The sequence below is a fragment of the Puntigrus tetrazona genome, chromosome 8, assembly GCF_018831695.1.
Source record: "Puntigrus tetrazona isolate hp1 chromosome 8, ASM1883169v1, whole genome shotgun sequence".
NCBI classification, from domain to species: domain Eukaryota; kingdom Metazoa; phylum Chordata; class Actinopteri; order Cypriniformes; family Cyprinidae; genus Puntigrus; species Puntigrus tetrazona.
In genome coordinates, this window is record NC_056706.1 from 11,376,497 (window position 1) to 11,393,606 (window position 17,110).

At 38.8% G+C, this 17,110-nt stretch overlaps 1 protein-coding gene across 5 annotated transcripts in view; it reads right to left on the bottom strand.

The window, feature by feature from the left end:
• Window positions 1–16,175, bottom strand: part of magixa (MAGI family member, X-linked a) — a 41,368-nt gene extending 25,193 nt beyond the window's left edge. For 2 of the 5 annotated variants that reach the window (XM_043246404.1, XM_043246402.1), the window contains exons 1-5: window positions 15,829–16,173; window positions 9,799–10,088; window positions 6,459–6,575; window positions 3,309–3,428; window positions 242–415 (exon numbers count right to left, since the gene is read on the bottom strand). In XM_043246404.1, the coding sequence (XP_043102339.1) occupies window positions 242–415; window positions 3,309–3,428; window positions 6,459–6,575; window positions 9,799–10,078 (691 nt within the window). In that variant the 5' untranslated portion in view covers window positions 10,079–10,088; window positions 15,829–16,173. Of the gene's footprint in view, window positions 1–241; window positions 416–3,308; window positions 3,429–6,458; window positions 6,576–9,798; window positions 10,089–11,242; window positions 11,458–15,828 lie in introns of those variants that run through there. The other 3 variants (XM_043246403.1, XM_043246406.1, XM_043246405.1) reach the window with 3 other exon arrangements.
• Window positions 16,176–17,110: the final 935 nt, after the last annotated feature.

Consider the following 17,110-nt stretch of genomic DNA (forward strand, 5'->3'; position numbering starts at 1 on the left):
CTTTGGGAAAAATTGAACCTAAAGGGAGCGCATATAGAGGAGAAAATTAAAAGGACCCAAACTTGTGCCTTGGGGTACACTATAAGTTATAGATTTTTCAATCGCAACAGAAAATGTTTCCTAAATATATTACTGTGCCATGAGATAGGAAGAGTCAAAATACTTGTTTTAGAAATAAACAACAAATAATAATAAAAAAAAAAAAAAAAAAAAAAAAAAGGTGGACCCAACAGCTGAATACCTGAAAGACCAGAGTCTTCCTCACTGTTGTCTCCTTCCTCCACCGCCTTTTCCAGGTTGCTGAGTGATTTGCTACGGGTACGGAAGTTCCTCAGGAGATTTCGGTGTTCCTGGTATGTAATGGGGGGGCTGTCAGGACCGATGTGGACTGGCCGAGGTGTGCCATAATAGTTCCCTGTGATGATGGAGATTTTTTAGAAATGGCCTCTATGAAGCCACAATCGAAAAAAAAAATTCCAATCAGCAAAATTCAAAAACAATGGCCTTCAGACACAATGCTTTACAATGTTTACAGCTAACTGAAACAGTCCTTGACAAGATCATCCATTTTCAACCTAAAAACTATTGTTCCTTGAGTCGATTTTTTTGAGGTAGACAAAGAGCCATTTCTAGGATTATGGACCAGAATAGAATAATCAAAACACCTCGAGACAGAAGGCTCTGGAACTTTAAGATCCCAATTATCAAAAACAAAAAAGGTATTAATCCAGCAAAATACAAACCCTATAAGCAGACCATTAACATTGAAAAGAAAAATGAATAATAATAATAAAAAAACATTCGCATTTATAATTGCCTGAAATGCAAACAAACAGCCAAAACAACATTCTTCATTACATATAGCCAGCATAACATTTGTGAAATGTTAAAATTAACATGAATTAACATGATCCCCTTATTTCTCTAGTAACAACATGTACTCAAACAGGCACAAACTCCACAAGTCTGGCAAGAGCTCCACAAAATCTGATGATCCACGTTATCCTACATGATTTCAGTGGATGTTCCAAAAGATCATCTTCAACAGAAGTAAATCTGACCTTTTGTACCAAGAAATTCACATAATCAGTGTCATAAATTTGCATTTTATATAATAATATTTCTTAATTTCGAAATCCTAAGCTTTCCTCATTTAAAATAATCTCAAATTTAAAAGCCATTTCCAATGGTACATGTGACCCTAGTGTATCTTTCAAAGTAGAACATCTTGTGGCACCAGTTTTAATGATATAGTTGTACATTTTATCAAAAGTGGAATTTTTCCTGCTCCTGGCTGCCGCTGCCCTAGATCACACTCTCTTTAAAACCCTTAATCACAGCTGGTATGAAACTAATAAACTGACAGGATGTTTTAACAACCAAATCAATGGCAAAACTCGAGATTAATTCACCTAAAACACTAAAACGCTAAAGTAAACGCACACAACAGAAATGTTCAGGTAAGACCACTAGGGGCACTTCGCAGCTTACATGTTTGGCACTTTCAGTGATATTTAACAGCAGCACATCTCCCTCACTGCAGCTTATTTACAACTGGAGAAAAAATAAACAGAAAGAGAGAGAGGGAATGGGGATGGAGGGGTGATCGGAGACAGAGAAACTGAAATAGGGATTACAGAGAAAAGCCTCTTTTCTCCTGTACAGAGTGATAGAAAAGTAGGAGCGTGGTGTGGTTTCTGGCTGGAAAGATGACTCACGAGCTGCAGGGCATCACTGCTCAGGTGTTAAAAACACTTTTATTATTAATTATAGACATTAAAACCTACCAAATCTCACCTTTCTAGAGTTTATAGGGGGTCATTAAGGTTTTATTAAGAAATGATTACTTTTATTCGGCAAATTGATCAGAAGTGACAATAAAAGCATTTACAAATGTCAGAAGTAATATTTGCTTTTCTTTTAAAGTTTTTATTAATCAAAGAATATGTGGGGAAAAATGCATCTAGGTTTCAACAAAAATATTAAGCTTCAGAACTGATTTAATTTGATAATAACGAGAAATGTTTCTTGATCACTAAAAAAAAATAAAAAAAATAAATAAATGTTGTTATTGTTGCTATTGACATGGTCAGCGATTGGACCATGAGTCACCAGCCCTTGTCTTGTTAGAGGTTTCCAAAACAGGGTTTGCATTAAAACCTAAAAAACATTTTTGTGTGGGATTGAGATAGACATAATAATAAGTGAACAATATCTTTCTTACTTTTCAAAGACAAAAGAAAGTGGCGCAGCGGCATCAAAAACACGAGTCAGCGGAAACATATTCATAAATCCAAGAGCTGCAACTTTGAAGGATGTCATAGTGTGAATCTGCAGCTGTGTGTGAGACCCTTAACAAAGACATCAGCAGGCTCAGACATCAGTCTGCGTTACACGCTTGTTCTCTCTCCATTAGGGCTCTTTTTCAGCTCTTTCTGCTGATAATGTTGGAGGACAGAACCGAGCCAGCACGGCACTTTTCTCCGCAGTCTGGAGGGTGCTTCTCTTGATTCTGATTGGCTTGAGCATTTGGAGCTCTGGCGTGTCGCCCTGACCCTCACCATGTGTTCACGAGCACACACAAACTCAAATGCACAAGCACACAAACTCGCTAGAACAGTAAATAACTCTTATATCCAAAACAAGGCCTGTCTGTTCCATATGTTTGCATATGAATTTTCCTGAATATGAATTTTGTGAGATAAATCTGTGGAATAGAATGGAGGGTAAAACACAGCTTCTGGTAACTGAAAAATAAATATTTAATAAATGTAACAAATATGAAAAACATACTGAACGGTGGTCTGAGTTCTGTAGTTGCAGTTTTTGTGTAAGTTTGGCCATAAGCATTTTTATTGTTTAGCATTGGATTTTTTTTTTTTGGGAGAAAAACATAATTGTTTTACAAGCAATGAAATAACTGTTTAGATCAGTGGTTCTCAAAGCCCTCCACTGTCCACTGTCCTGTTTTATTTCATGGGCACACAGTTTTTGTACAAAAAAAAAAGTAGTAAGTATAATCACAAATAAATTGCTTGGCGTAACTAGACAAATTTATATTTATTACACAAATGCCCATGGCACTTTATTTTATTCATTTATATTATTATATAATTTCCAGGTCTAGAAATCTTACGTTCTCATATATACAGGTTGTACAAGACAGTGAGAATCCTGAAACTAATATTAAAAATATCTTAGCAATACCGTGCCTTTTAGTTGTTTTAGCTAATTTTTGTCTTATTTCGATGATTTTAAGTCATGTTAAGTCCCCCATGGAACCCCCTGTAAACACTACTCATTCTAACCTTTGAACTTCCCACTTTCCAGCAGGGCTCCAGACTCTTCCAGGGAGAAGAATTCCTCGATAGACACAAAGTTATAATCCACCCCTGAGATCTCTCCATCCCGTGGTTGCCTGGTCGTACCTGGGTCAAAGCAGGGAACGCAAACACAAGAATGAAATTAGAAAAGTTTTTGCTTTTTGCTTAAAAGATGGATGAATTTGTTACAAGCAGACACTAAGCCATTCATATAGAGGCTGTAAAAATAGAAAAGCCAGTAGTGCTACAAACACATAGGGCATTTTAAAAGAGCATTATTTTTTCATGAACTGGCATCTTCCCTTTGCTAAAAATCTAATGCATTAAAAAAACACAACAAAAAAAAAAAAACATCCTGGTGACATCACCAGGAGCCCAGTCTGCTTTTATGCGTTTGATACTTGGACCTACACAACCTCAGAAAACAGAGAAGCAGATGTCTCGCTCACACACATATTTGTAGCAAGTTGATTGGCATTTACATGGAAAACAGTCAGGTTTAATGTGAGTGTCGAATTAAGTTAAAAATCTGTTACATAACAACATTTACATAGCATCTATTTATTAAACAAACTGTCTATGTGTCTGTTTGCATATGTTTTCGGCGATGTGAGGCGACACCTGATCATGATTTCAAACACTTCAGACTTGCTCTATAATCCCACAGTGATGAGATTATACAACTCCCTCTCAGTTTTCCATCTCAAATGAAAGTTGAGAAAAGTGGATTTTCCTGAGGTAGATTAGCAGTGCATCCAGATTTAGCCTAAACTGATCTCTGCAACTCTCTGGCGGTGCGGAAAAGATACAGTGGGAAAGCTGCTCACTTTGATCAATCGACCTTGCCAACATAACAAATGGCTCTGAAGCAAAAGTCTTCAGGTAGAGAAAAGGTATGTGGTTTATGAGGTAGAGCACATATCGCATGGATACAACGCATAGTTACTCAACATCAAGCAGGACTGTAATGACTTAAAAGCCTTCAGCCGCTATATACAATAAATCATCCATTAATAACAAAACACTGCATTGTCCCAAGCCCATACATGACATCAGAGCGCCTGTATTGCATTAATCCAACTGACAGCCCATGCAAAAAGCATATGAGAGTGGGGTTTTTTTTCTTTAAAAATGACATTCAAGCACACTTGATCTTGAATGTGCAGAATGAGACATTCTTTGGCAGCTTGTTACATTAATAATGTGACATTTCCGAGTTTGGATATGTAACAGAGAAGAAAAAAAAAAGCACTGTGTCTATTAGAAACTGATTGGAAAAGCAGGTGTAAAGTTTCAGAAAGGAGCCAGGTGGTCTGAAGTTATTATCTTGATGAAAGATTAAGAGGAATAACATGTACTGATGAATTACATAAAATAAGACCAGAAATGCATTTTAAAAAAAGTTAATAATTCGCACTTCATGTTGACCTTTAAAAGCTACCCCATGCTAACTATTTAGCATGATATTCAGCACCTGATTAAAGATAGCAATGTACGTTTATACTGACACACCTGTGCTATTCCTAAAAGAACAAATAAATGAAGCATCTTACAGTCTTGTAATTGCCTGTAAGCTATTCAGAGAAGGGATGGTAAAATGAGCTGCTTTATGGTGTCAAAATAATGATGTGATGAATAAACGCGTTATTTGGGAAAGCCTTTCTTTTTTTCCCGAGTAGACAGGCTATGTAACTGAACCGACAGAAAACACTATGTGATTGGATGCACAAATATGAGTGTGCTTATGTGTACATTTGCCAGCATGCGTGAATGGGTCTGTGTTTGGGTGCTGACGCGTTTATGCGTATATGCATGCACAGGAGCGCTGAAAGGAACAGCAGGGTACCTCAGGCTGGAGACAAAGACAAATGTGCAGCTTTGGGATTCAAGAGCAGGAAATAGGTGAAATCTGAATCATGCGGGACGGATTAAATGCATCAGCTGTTATGGTGAACGGGTGCCTGATGTTTTAAAGGGGCCCGGCAGGATCTATACATTATAAAATGCATGCAATCATTTCTGAAAATAGTTGCAGTTTTGTTGCCAAGGCAAAATATGGAACAGTGCCATTCACAATGAGCGCACTGCTGTGACATTTGATGACAGTTGCCTTGGCAATGGTTAAAGTGCATCGCCTCAAAGTGACTGAACCTTTGACTCTGCATGAGGTTTGACGTGATTGTAAACTGGATTTGTTTACAGTCTCTGAGAGCATCAAAGCATGAGATTGCATGCGTGCTTTTGCTGGCTGATGTATTTCAGAATCTTTCTCATTTGTGTTTCCAGTGCAGTTGTTTTTCTGCAGGGTCTTCAACCTTTTTCAGGGCAAGAAGCCCTTGGTGGACAGAGAAAAGCAGCAGGGAGTCATTTTACATATTGTATAATCTCGTGTTGCCAGACCTATGACAAAAAAAAAAGCACGAGGCCTGGCCCATTTTCCATTTTATTAAATAATGGAGTGGGGGTCTACGAAGAGCTTTAAGGAAAATAATAACAAATGTGTAAAAAAAAAAAAAGTGCCAAGTCAGTGATCAGAGTTTTTCTTTTGCAAAAATCAGTATAATAAGTTAAAACCATTTATTTATTTATTTTTTTAAGTAGGAAGACAAAATACAAAACTCAAATTGAAATTTGCCTAAAACCACAATTGAAATCAGATTAAAATAATTTGTTTTTGCAGTTGTCTGTGACAAATATGTCCAGAATAAACCTAATATATGACACAGCTTCTACTGCACCTCTGAAGTCTCGTGCAAGCCAGTAAAATCTGGTTATGTGTAACTGTACAGTTTAAACATACAGTATAAAGACAGATTTAATAAAAGAAAAAACGAAAAAAACCTGAATAAATCCATTGTGCACCTTTAAATGACAAACATGGACAAATCCAGTGACTACATTATCCTCAAAAGTACTTGTTGTGCCAGTCTGGTATCTTGTAAGCATGACTTTTTTTAGACACATTTATTAAAAACAATGTTGGCCTTTATTCCCAAAAGTTGCGTTTACCATATGAATTGAATACTTTTGTCATTTTACACCTGGACATTTAACACACATTAGCATATTTTTCTATTAAATTAGTTTGATCCTATGTTAAAGTATTAATGAATAACAAAAGTGTGCATCACTCACAGGGCACGGCGCGCAGGTAGAGGTTCTCTCGTATGACCTGTTGGAGTTGGCTGTCCATGGATCCGGGTGTAAAACACTTGCTCAGGTAAAGTCTCAGATCCTTGCAGAGAGTCGAGCCTACAGATTACAAACAGAACACACGAGCAAGAATGAGACGGAGAGATCTGAAACCGCTTTTTAATAACAGCACTGTTGCCAAACTCACAAATAGAACACTGCTGTCACCATGGAAATATGAGAAAAAAAGGTGAACAGGCAAAGCGAAACTGACAAAGATGCTGTTCTGAAAATAAACGAGCTGAAATACACCTCAAAAAGTGGTAAGAGTACAACGGTCTCTCACTCTTGATTCAACCCTAATACCACACACCCCGGGTTACCACAGTAGCACCTCGGTCCTAACTCACACGTTGAGACTGCAGAACTGCAGAAGTCTCTAAGGTCAGTGTGCTGTTGTCACAAACAAGCACTGCGGAGCACCTAACGAGGACCTATCCTCCCCGCTCGGCTTCACTGTATTGATTTTTGCACTTAATATAATCCGGTGGTCCTTTCCGCACACAATCTCAACACATGGACTTCTCAAGGACTCATGGGAAAGGTAGGATGAGTCATTTCCCGCTGATCTATTCATTTTTTAAAGTGTGTTATGACCTTAGATGACAGCCAGCTTCCTTTCACGCTGGATATTGATGGTCTTTTTACATTGTGGATAGGGATTGCCCGCCCCGTTACTCTCCGAAACCTCCCCATGCTGACAGCGATCAATCGGGCCGTCCGGGGCAGAGTTCTGGAGAGGTTAAGTAATAGAGTGCAGGATATCACATTCGCTTAATGTCTGACACTGAACTGTGGGAAGGTGGAGAACTGGTGTAGGTTTTGCATATCAGGGTCTTTTACATGACGCTATTAAGAAAAATACTGTGTAATTCAAGAGAGTAAAAAAAAAATCGGAGTTTGTCTGAACTAAATCACAACAGCAACAAGCGATACATTTTGTCTTTAATTTTTAAATTCTTCAGAAACTCATTGGACCAAAACCCAATAAGTTAAACATTATATAGTTTCCGAAACATTGGAACATAGACCCCTGAAGTTCTACGAGGAAACGCAAAAAGGATGGTTACTGAAGTAACAAAACAAAAACAAAAAAAAAAGATTTATTTATTTATTTCCTTCTTAAAAGGAACACTCCACCTTTTTTTGGAAATAGGTGCATTCTCCAACTCCCCCAGAGTTAATAAGTTGAGTTTTACCGTTTTGGATAACACAAAGCTCCTGTGGAAAATAGTCCCCAGATTGCAAGACACACTCCCTGTGCAAGCAAGAAGGTCTGGCCGTTTTCAGGCGCCTGCTGCAGCAATGGTACGTCAGCAAACGTCCTCGTTTTATGCTTCTTATTTAGAATTTTCTGATTGGCTGAGATATGTTACATCACAGCATTTCCACTTCTACTGTAAGTAGTGGACAGACTGAAAATGTACAAACATATTCTAAAGTCTGGAATAAGCTTTTGAAAACCTCTATGCTCTCCACGGCTAATCAGTAATATCCAAAAACAGTAATATTGGGAATAATTATTAAAATTTTAAATAACCGTTTTAATGTATATTAAAATGACATTTTGTATGTGATGGCAAAGCTGAATTAGCAGCCATTATTACAGTCTCCAGTGTCAGATGATCCCTTAGAAATAGTGTCTAATACGCTGCACTGGTGCTCTTATTATCAATAGACCTAATAAAAACTAGATTTTGATAAATATTATGGTCAAAGAGCATTTCCTAGAAATCCTTTGTAACTTTAGAAATACATTTACTGTAAAATAAATACTTACCCCAAACCTTTAAACAGTAGTGTATCATCAATCGAGCAGGATTTAAAATGGCACATTTTATATAAAAAAAAGTATTATTTTTCAGTTACTTTCTACTTCTGTTATTTCTATAAACTATTCTACTTTCAAAAATTCTTGTTACTAAACCAAGCAGCAAAGTTGCTATGCCCAACCATTCAATCCTTAAAAACACCTAAAACCATCAGTGATACAGTATATTTGTTGTGTAATTTATTTAATTCAAAAGCCTTTAGAAGCCTTCCTCACATAAGAAAGCATTATTTGACATTGTTACAGCAGTTCACAACGTTTTGTTGACAAATCTGAGAGACTGGAATGCCTTCATCAAGCATTCATTTATGGTGTCAAGAGCAACTAAAAATTCTTAACACTTCCTCGTGTAGAAGCTAGACATGAATATAGTAAATCAAATCCCCATGGAGCATCTTAAACTGACGTATTCAGGCAGGTTAGATTAGGATAATAAAATCCTCAGGCAGAATGACACTAGCGGGTGACATGTCAACACTGTGACCTACTCGGGGCTATATATTGTCAACAGATATAAAGCTCTCAACCCAAGTGTTTAATTTTATGAGAACAACAAAATGCTGATAAAACCTCCCAAAATAACAGGACAGGGTATGTAACAGCTTTGTTAGGAAAGACCTGGGCTAGAAACAAAAAGGTCACAGTTTTAATCTCAGGCAGAGGTGACCCATGAACCGGAAAATAACTTGCGCCCCATCATCTTTACTGAGATCTTCAGATCACAGTGGGGGAGATATTTCCCCTAAAAAGAACATTCTGTCACTATTTACTCACGCTCATGTTTCGTTTGCTTTCTTCAAAAAATGAATTTCTAAATATTCTGACCACTCTTTCCATAACGAAAGAAAATAAACACATGTACTACATTCCAAGTTTTCTGAACCTAAAAAAAAGCTTTATAAAGGAAATGAAGGCCAATATTGGCTGATACCTTGAAACCAGTCCTAGCTCTTCTTGTTCATGAGAGAAATACCAACGTTTGATTCTTGAATTAATGGTTCTTTTTTTAGTCAGACATTTTCATTCAATAAGTTCAGAATTTGTTTATGAACTGGAACTTGTGCATTCATAATGAATATATTCCACACGACCAATTCTATAGTATATTTTGAATGTTTTGTATCAATTTGTAATTTAGTCCCATCTCAGTTATATTACTTTAAAAAAAAAAAAAAAGGTCAGAGTATTCATAATTTCTTCTTTTCCACTGAAGACAGTCATGGAGGTTTGAAACAACATGATGATGAGGAAATGACGACAATTTCCATTCAAAATAATTCTGTTCTGTAAACTGTATCTTGTTCAAAAGAATATTCGGCAATTCTTCTCTTTGCATGGTCCTTCTCTTATCTACTGCAAACAAAGTAGGATCAGTGCACAAGGTTGTTATTCTCCAAATTATAGTGCCTAACCATACACAAGTTGATTTATTCTAATTGATAAATAGAGTACCTGGTGAAACGGTTTTGATCCGAATTGGATGTGGACATGAGTTCAGAACCCCTCTCACATCTCCCAAGGTCAATCCCAGGACAGGTGTACCGCCGATCTCTAAAATGATGTCACCAACAGTGGCTCCACCCCCAGGTGCTGCTGTAACAAATGGGAATTCTCCATAATCTGCACCACCTCCAATGGCCACACCAAGCTCCCCCGAGGCTCCGCCCAGTGGGACGAAGCTCTCCTGCACTTTCGAGCGCCAGTGCAGCTTCTTAACAGTGGCCTTAGACATGTTGACCGCGCTGAAAGAAAAAGAAAGTGGAAAACATGTTCAATGTGTCTGCGAAAAATTTAAAAGGACATTTCCCCGCTGAAAAAAACCCACCACCTTTTAAACAAGTCTGCGAGGGTTTGTTGCCCTCAGCTGATTTCCTAGATTGGTCAGTTGATTTGAGGTACTTTTCAACTTTTCAGCTGACCACCCAGCTAAACCAACTGAAGACCAGCTTGGACAGGTCAGAGGACCACCTTAAACTAGGGTTTTTTTTTTTTTTTATAAAGGCTTACCTACAAATCAGGGTGTTCACACAAAAAATAGAGTAAAACATATTCAAGGTAACCAACCTATTTTTGTTTTCAAAATAGGCTAATTAAATAATAAATAATTCTGATCATTTTGAAGCCTCAAACACTTTTACTGTGAGCCATATAATGAATGTCATAATATTGGTTTATTATTGTGACTGACAGACAGCCTTGAGTAACAGATAGCGTTTTTCAAAATATGCATATAAACTACACCACTGAAAGTAAATGAAACAATTTCAAATAAATACTGTTCTTTTGAAGTTTCTATTCATTAAGGAATGCTGAAAAATGTAAAAAAAATTAATTTCTAAAGGATCATGTGACACTGAAGACTAAAGTAATGCTATCACATTACTAATTGTAATCATATTTTACAATATTTCTGTTTTTACTGTATTTTATGAATAAATGCAAATAAATTATTGATGAGCGTAAGAGACTTCTTTTAAAAATCAAACCCCAAACATTTGAACGGTACTGTACGCTGTATCAAGTAAACAAAATACGACCCAATATATGTATTTTACATGTAGGTTTGAAGACATATTCCACTTTAACCAAAACAAAAAGGAGAAAACACACCACAAAGTCAAATACACGCAGAATGAGAATGTGTCCCATAACTCTTCTAACAGGCACAAAATGAGAGGCAGGGGCCTTCTCGGACACATTTATGCAAGTCCCAGTGGTATTCCACAAGCTAAACACATGATACGAGTCTCCAAATTGAAACAAAACAAGCAAACAGATGGTCAAAACGCAGTGGGGGGTGATTCCATCCACAAACAATTTACACGGGCTCATTAAAAATGCATAGATCTATTTCAGGTGTCAACGATTCTGCTATCGAACATTTACACGTATTTACCGTCAACATCATCTGGGGCTTTCCACTAAAGATGGTAAAGTAAAAAAAAAAAACATAACGAATCAGTATCTCAGAGGATCTGCCAAATTACGCATCAGGTTTGGCTACAGAAGTCCCTCTCTCTCTATCTCCACATGTCTGTCCCTGTTGCTTAGCCATATAGCGACTCGTATAGTCTCCATAGATATGAATCAGAAGCTAAAGACATAAAAATACAAGCAATAACAAAACAAATCATCTAAAAATTATATAACACACTTCAGCGTTTCTGATTACAAGCCTGCAGTGCAAAGATCGCACGCTAGTTAATGCATCATCTGATGTACTTCAGCGAGGGTGGGGGGTGGCTGAGACTTTAAACGGACAATACTAACAGAGTTACATAGTTACAGCAACACCATTGCAGTAAACTCAGGGAGGGGAGAAGAGGAGACCGTGCATTCCGGCGCTGCGGGTCTTTTCCATTACCTCACAAAGAGAGAGAAAGTTAGAACTCCAGGTTGTACGGACTCTGCCTGAAGCTGTGGAGACATAGCAGAGCGAGTCACCTTAAAAACTAAAAAGCAAACAGTGGCGTGAGCACTTCAAACGGCCGGTATCAAAGTCCATGCAACCTGCCGCAGTGTGTTCGCACCTCGCTTGAGCACACGCACGCACACACACACACACACAGACTACAGTGTGAATGTGATATGAGAGAGTGTACAGTTCGCTGGAAAACCTCTCATGCAGGTAAAATAAGACTCAGCACTTAGGATGCAAGATTAATATATAACTTAGCTTTAAATATGCATCTGGATCTTGTCTACCACTTTGTTCGCCATGTTTCTGGCATCCCTCTGGGATGATGTTTTATGTGTCACAGACATACACTCCCATACGAGGCAAGTTTCTTCAAGTATATCGCAGTTTTGCGACATCTGTGTATTTTATCAAGATCTAAAGCCCTTTCCTTCTCTGATTAAATCCCGCTTGCATCCTCCGCATTACATATGCATGCGGAGTCTTCATGGGCTGCTGAGATGTTGAGAATAATTGATTAAGTACTTTGGAAAGGTGCCCAAAACTGCCACCCCATCCTACTTATGAATAAAAATTCATAACCTCAAACAAAAGAACTGTTTGTATTTTTCATACTCTTCAAGAGCATTCAAGACAGACTCGCATTGAAATAATGCTTCTAATGCAACGGTTGCTCTTCAAAGTCATTCGAACGACCAGCTGCATTTGCATAAACAGTGTCAGGAAATATTCGATATGGCGACTGCGCAATACGACTAGATTACATTTATTCATTTAGCCTCACGTACTTTTATCCAAAGCAACTTAACTGTCAGGTAGAAGTCTTTTGCATTCACAGAGGCTGCATTTATTTGATTGAAAGCGCTTTCAAAAACAAAAGTATTGAGCAGCATAAACATTTTTAACAATAAGAAATGTTAGTGCTAAATCAGCATTTTAGAATGATTTCTGAGTGATATAAAGACTGGCTGCTAAAAATTCAGATTTTCCATCACAGGATTGAGCTGGATTTAAATTATATTAGAATAGAAAATTACTGCTGATTTTTAAATAAATGCAGCCTTGGAGAGATTTCTTTAGAAAACATTAAAAACCGTAATTATTTCAAACGTTTGACTAGCGGTGTGAATTAACAACAGTCTATGTTAAGTAAAAGCTGGATTAATACACAAGTAGAGCAACAGTAGTATGTAGTAGCATGAAAACTTCTCACTTACAGCTTTAAAAATGTGACTTCAAACTTAAGGTTAGGTCTCTAACCCTGCCTGAACACACGGATATTCTCATTAACTCTGAGGGAGGCTGTGCCTCCAAAGATGAAGTGCAGAGAGAAGATAAATCCTGCTGGATCTTCAGGTGAGTCGATAAACCTGCTCAAACCGAGAACAGGTTTAATAGAAAACTAAAGGTCCAGACGTCACTGGGCCAAAAAGTGAGATGTAGATCAAAGGTTTGTGGATGGTGCATGGATCCGCTGCTGTTTAAGATTTTGTCGACATCTAATGCAGCAACTCTTAATGTCAATTATTGTTCATGCTGTGGAACAAAGCTGAAGATCAGAGAAGAATGAAATTCGATTTCTACCCTGTGTTCTCTCGCTGAAGCAAATGATTATGGGATGTCTTGATCTCATTGTACTGTAGAAATGAACATTAACTTGAGCTCCCAAATTATAGAAACAAGTCTACACATCATCACCCACTTCTGCTCGGGGAAAAAAGACCTCATCTTATTTAGCTTTCCAGGCTGGTCTGTTGCCTGGTTTCAAGCGGGTTTGCAGCACTTTCCATCTTAAGCTGAAACCAGCAAGGGTTTAAGCAGGATTCCTTAGAATGATCAGCCTGACATAGGCTCAAAACGTCTACGGAAGTTCTTCTAGATGGAAAAAGTACAGCCAAATAAAACTCTAACTTCCACAAATCAGATCCAACTAATATCGAATCACTCAGAGAGACATGTTTAAAATCTCTCTGCGGCATCACACTGCAGATCGCTCCTGTGTAAAGAGCCCCAGGTACATCAGTCTGCTGTTATGTGCTGAACCATTAAAGCGTCCTGGGCGATGAAGAGCCATGGGGTTTGTTATTTCTCCACATCAGCAGTCAAGGTTTCTCCTCAATAAAAACAAACAATCTGGAACTCAGAACAAACCTCTTCAGTTAAAAGAGGTCACACTAGACGTAATTCCGACATGATTCAAGCCACATTAGGACTACAAATCCCAATACCAAATAGTGCAATTTCAGCTATTCGTCACTTTTATGCCAAGGAAATTGTATTTTCAATGCAAACCGACATGTTAGAGTCAAATATGTATTCTAGAGATGAGGAACTTTATGGCACTTGCAACATGCACTCATACATATAAATTCCCACAATGCACACCTGCACGAGCTCATTTCCATAATGACACTATTGGCTGTTGATTTAAGTCCATAACCTTCATGCCAGCAGCTTTTACGAGAGTAACAAGTAAATGTAACAGGGAGAGCAGAGGACAGGAGAGGAGAGGTATGAAACTGTGTAGCCTGGGGGAAAGATAGAGTGAGATACAGAAGAGTGACGGAGGGAGACAGTTCTGCAGCAGCAGCATGGCAATATGGTCAGTGATCGTCATTTTCACATACTTTGTCATATTCAAAATGAATAAAAAATTGTTTAATGTGTGTGACAGAGTTCATATAATGCGTTCTAACTCTTTTATCGATGTAAACCTTTGACGGTTGTTGTGCCTTTTACTTTTGAGTATAAGCATGTGATGACTATGTAGGCTACCGATCCCAGTGATGACCAATGTTATTTTTTTGCTATCATACACTCACCATCATAGTTTTACAGTAGTTTATAAACATATTTGCCATTTTCATAATTTTTGTGTGTTTATCAGTTTATATGTTGATGTAGTTTTATTCATTTTTAGAGTTACTGTAGTACATCAAATGTTTAGTACATGCTAAATAAAGTAAATACATTTTATTTCAGTCAAAAGTAACACATTTTTTTACGGTTTTATTCATTCAAGACACTGACGTGCAGTTATTTTAAATAATTCCATTCTGTTCCTTTCTTATTCACATTTTCTTGCAAAACCATATCTCAATATACAGTATACTGTTTGTCTAGCTTGCCTATTGTCCACATAAGGTTTTTTTTTCAATGTACTGGAAGCTTCACGACCGTTTTCTCTCCGTGTGTAAACATACTTGGCAATAAATCTCCTTCTAATTCTGTTTAACATTGGACTGTTTACTGAATGACACATGCCCTGGCAAATTCCCTCACAGATGCTCAGCGGACAAACACATGCAACCACCATTCCTCCTCATAACGCGCCTGAGATCTCACAACCCTAATAAAACACTGATATGAGTATGAGTGTGGCCATAAACGCCGTGGAGGGCTATGATGGTGCCTGGAGGGGCTGCATGCTGCTAGCCAATGACTGCAATGGTCATTATTTACCAGCAGAGTGGACTATGAATCCCACATCTCATCTCACATCACCGCAAACCCACAGCACGGCGAGTCGCAACTGGTCTGACACATTTTCTCAGCACCTGCTCGCTCTCGCGTTACACACTCAACACTTTCCGCGTCTCTCTCGCACGCAGAGAAAAACACCCATATTCATTTAAACCTGACAGGGTTACGGTTGCCTCCAAACAGAAGTGCGCGAGGCCGCCGTTTTACTACGTGGACCAACAGTTCACTCACGCGTTCGCGCTAATGTACTGCTATTGTTGTCTGAGAGGCGCTTTCACGCGAACATCTTTTATTAAAGGCACGAACGAGTAGCACATGTCGACTTGAAACGAATCGCGGTGGGAGAAGATGGGATGGAGATAGTTGACACAAACAAAGCAACTGACAAGGAGAGAGAGAGAGAGAGAGAGAGAGCGCTCGGCGTTAAATGCTGCAAAGGCAAAGTGGCTCCCTTGGCACCAGTCGCCACGCAAGGACATAATGGAATTCGCGCGGTACACCTACAGCAATGAATGGGCAAAAGCATATGGCAGTAGTATCGGATGGTCAGCCAAGCAATAATGCGGCGGTCTGTGACATACCTTCATAATTCCAGCCTTCCCCCCCGCGACGTACCGCCTTATGGCTGTAATCCTTAACAATACTCTATCAATATTGATTGCCTATTGGAGTCGCAGGTGACTGCAGATACGCTGTGTTGGAAGAGCACTACGGTTTGAGGTCCATAGCTCTGCGCTGCTGAGGATGAAGTGGCCGGAGAGGGAGGACAGTGTAGCATTACAGTCCCGCGCGGAAGCCTCGTGCCCTCAGGGCCGCTCAGCTAATGGAACATGGGTCAAAATTACGCTGCATTCAGTACAGCCCTGTCTTTGCAGGTTTGGCAATAAGGAAGCGATGATAAGGCAGCCAAGCGGAGGGGAGGAGAGGAGGAGGAGGAAGGGACGGGGAGGGAACGCTGTGCGAAACAGGGACGGATCGGACCGCCTATGGATGGAGGTGATTGGACAGCGCCACGCGAGACTGGGAATACATGAACGCTCCGTGACTCCTTACCCAAATACTTCAATCAAGAAGACACATTTGAATTGATAATGGCCAGGACTGCGTGCCTCTCGTTACGCACGCGAACGTTCCGATCAAAGACACAAGGCCAGCATGGGATATAAAATGCATTTATTTTGGTGGCTTTTGAAAATCTCTGAATGCTCGTCTGCTCTCAACAAGTGCAAAGGCAATTCACGGACGAAGTAAGTGTCAAATAATAAACGCTAATTGTGCAATGCCAGTCTTAAAACAAAAACTCCTGTACTTGAGTTTATTTTACATGATTTTACATTTTAACACGTGGCCAGTTAAAGGCGCTGCCCGTATTGATGTATTTATTGTTTAAAACGTAGCAAAGTAAACGCACGCTACAAACATGAGCTAAATATCACAACAAAATATTAAAAATAAAACAGGAACCTTGAAAATGTCCTGCGTATAAAAGTGACTACCCTGAATAAATATCACCTAATATGCACTATTCATAAATAGCAGGATCCTTTAAACTTTTCATTAAAAACTCTTTACAATGTACTATGCGTGTTTACTTTTTAAACATTTTCCAGTTAAGAATATATTCTGAATGTAGCTCCTGCCGTTTCCTAAATATGTAACTCTACGCATTTGCGAAAGTGTACTTGTAACAAACTGTAGATATCCCCACCCCCTCCGTTACGTCGATGAGCCTGTAGGTGGGTGACAGTGTCGGTGGTCCGCGCGCTGCAGCAGCGTCTCGTTCATCTAATGGGTCCGTTTCAGCTGACATCAGCGGAATGCGTTCACTGTTTACGGTTCTCTATGACGTCGGCGCAAACTCTC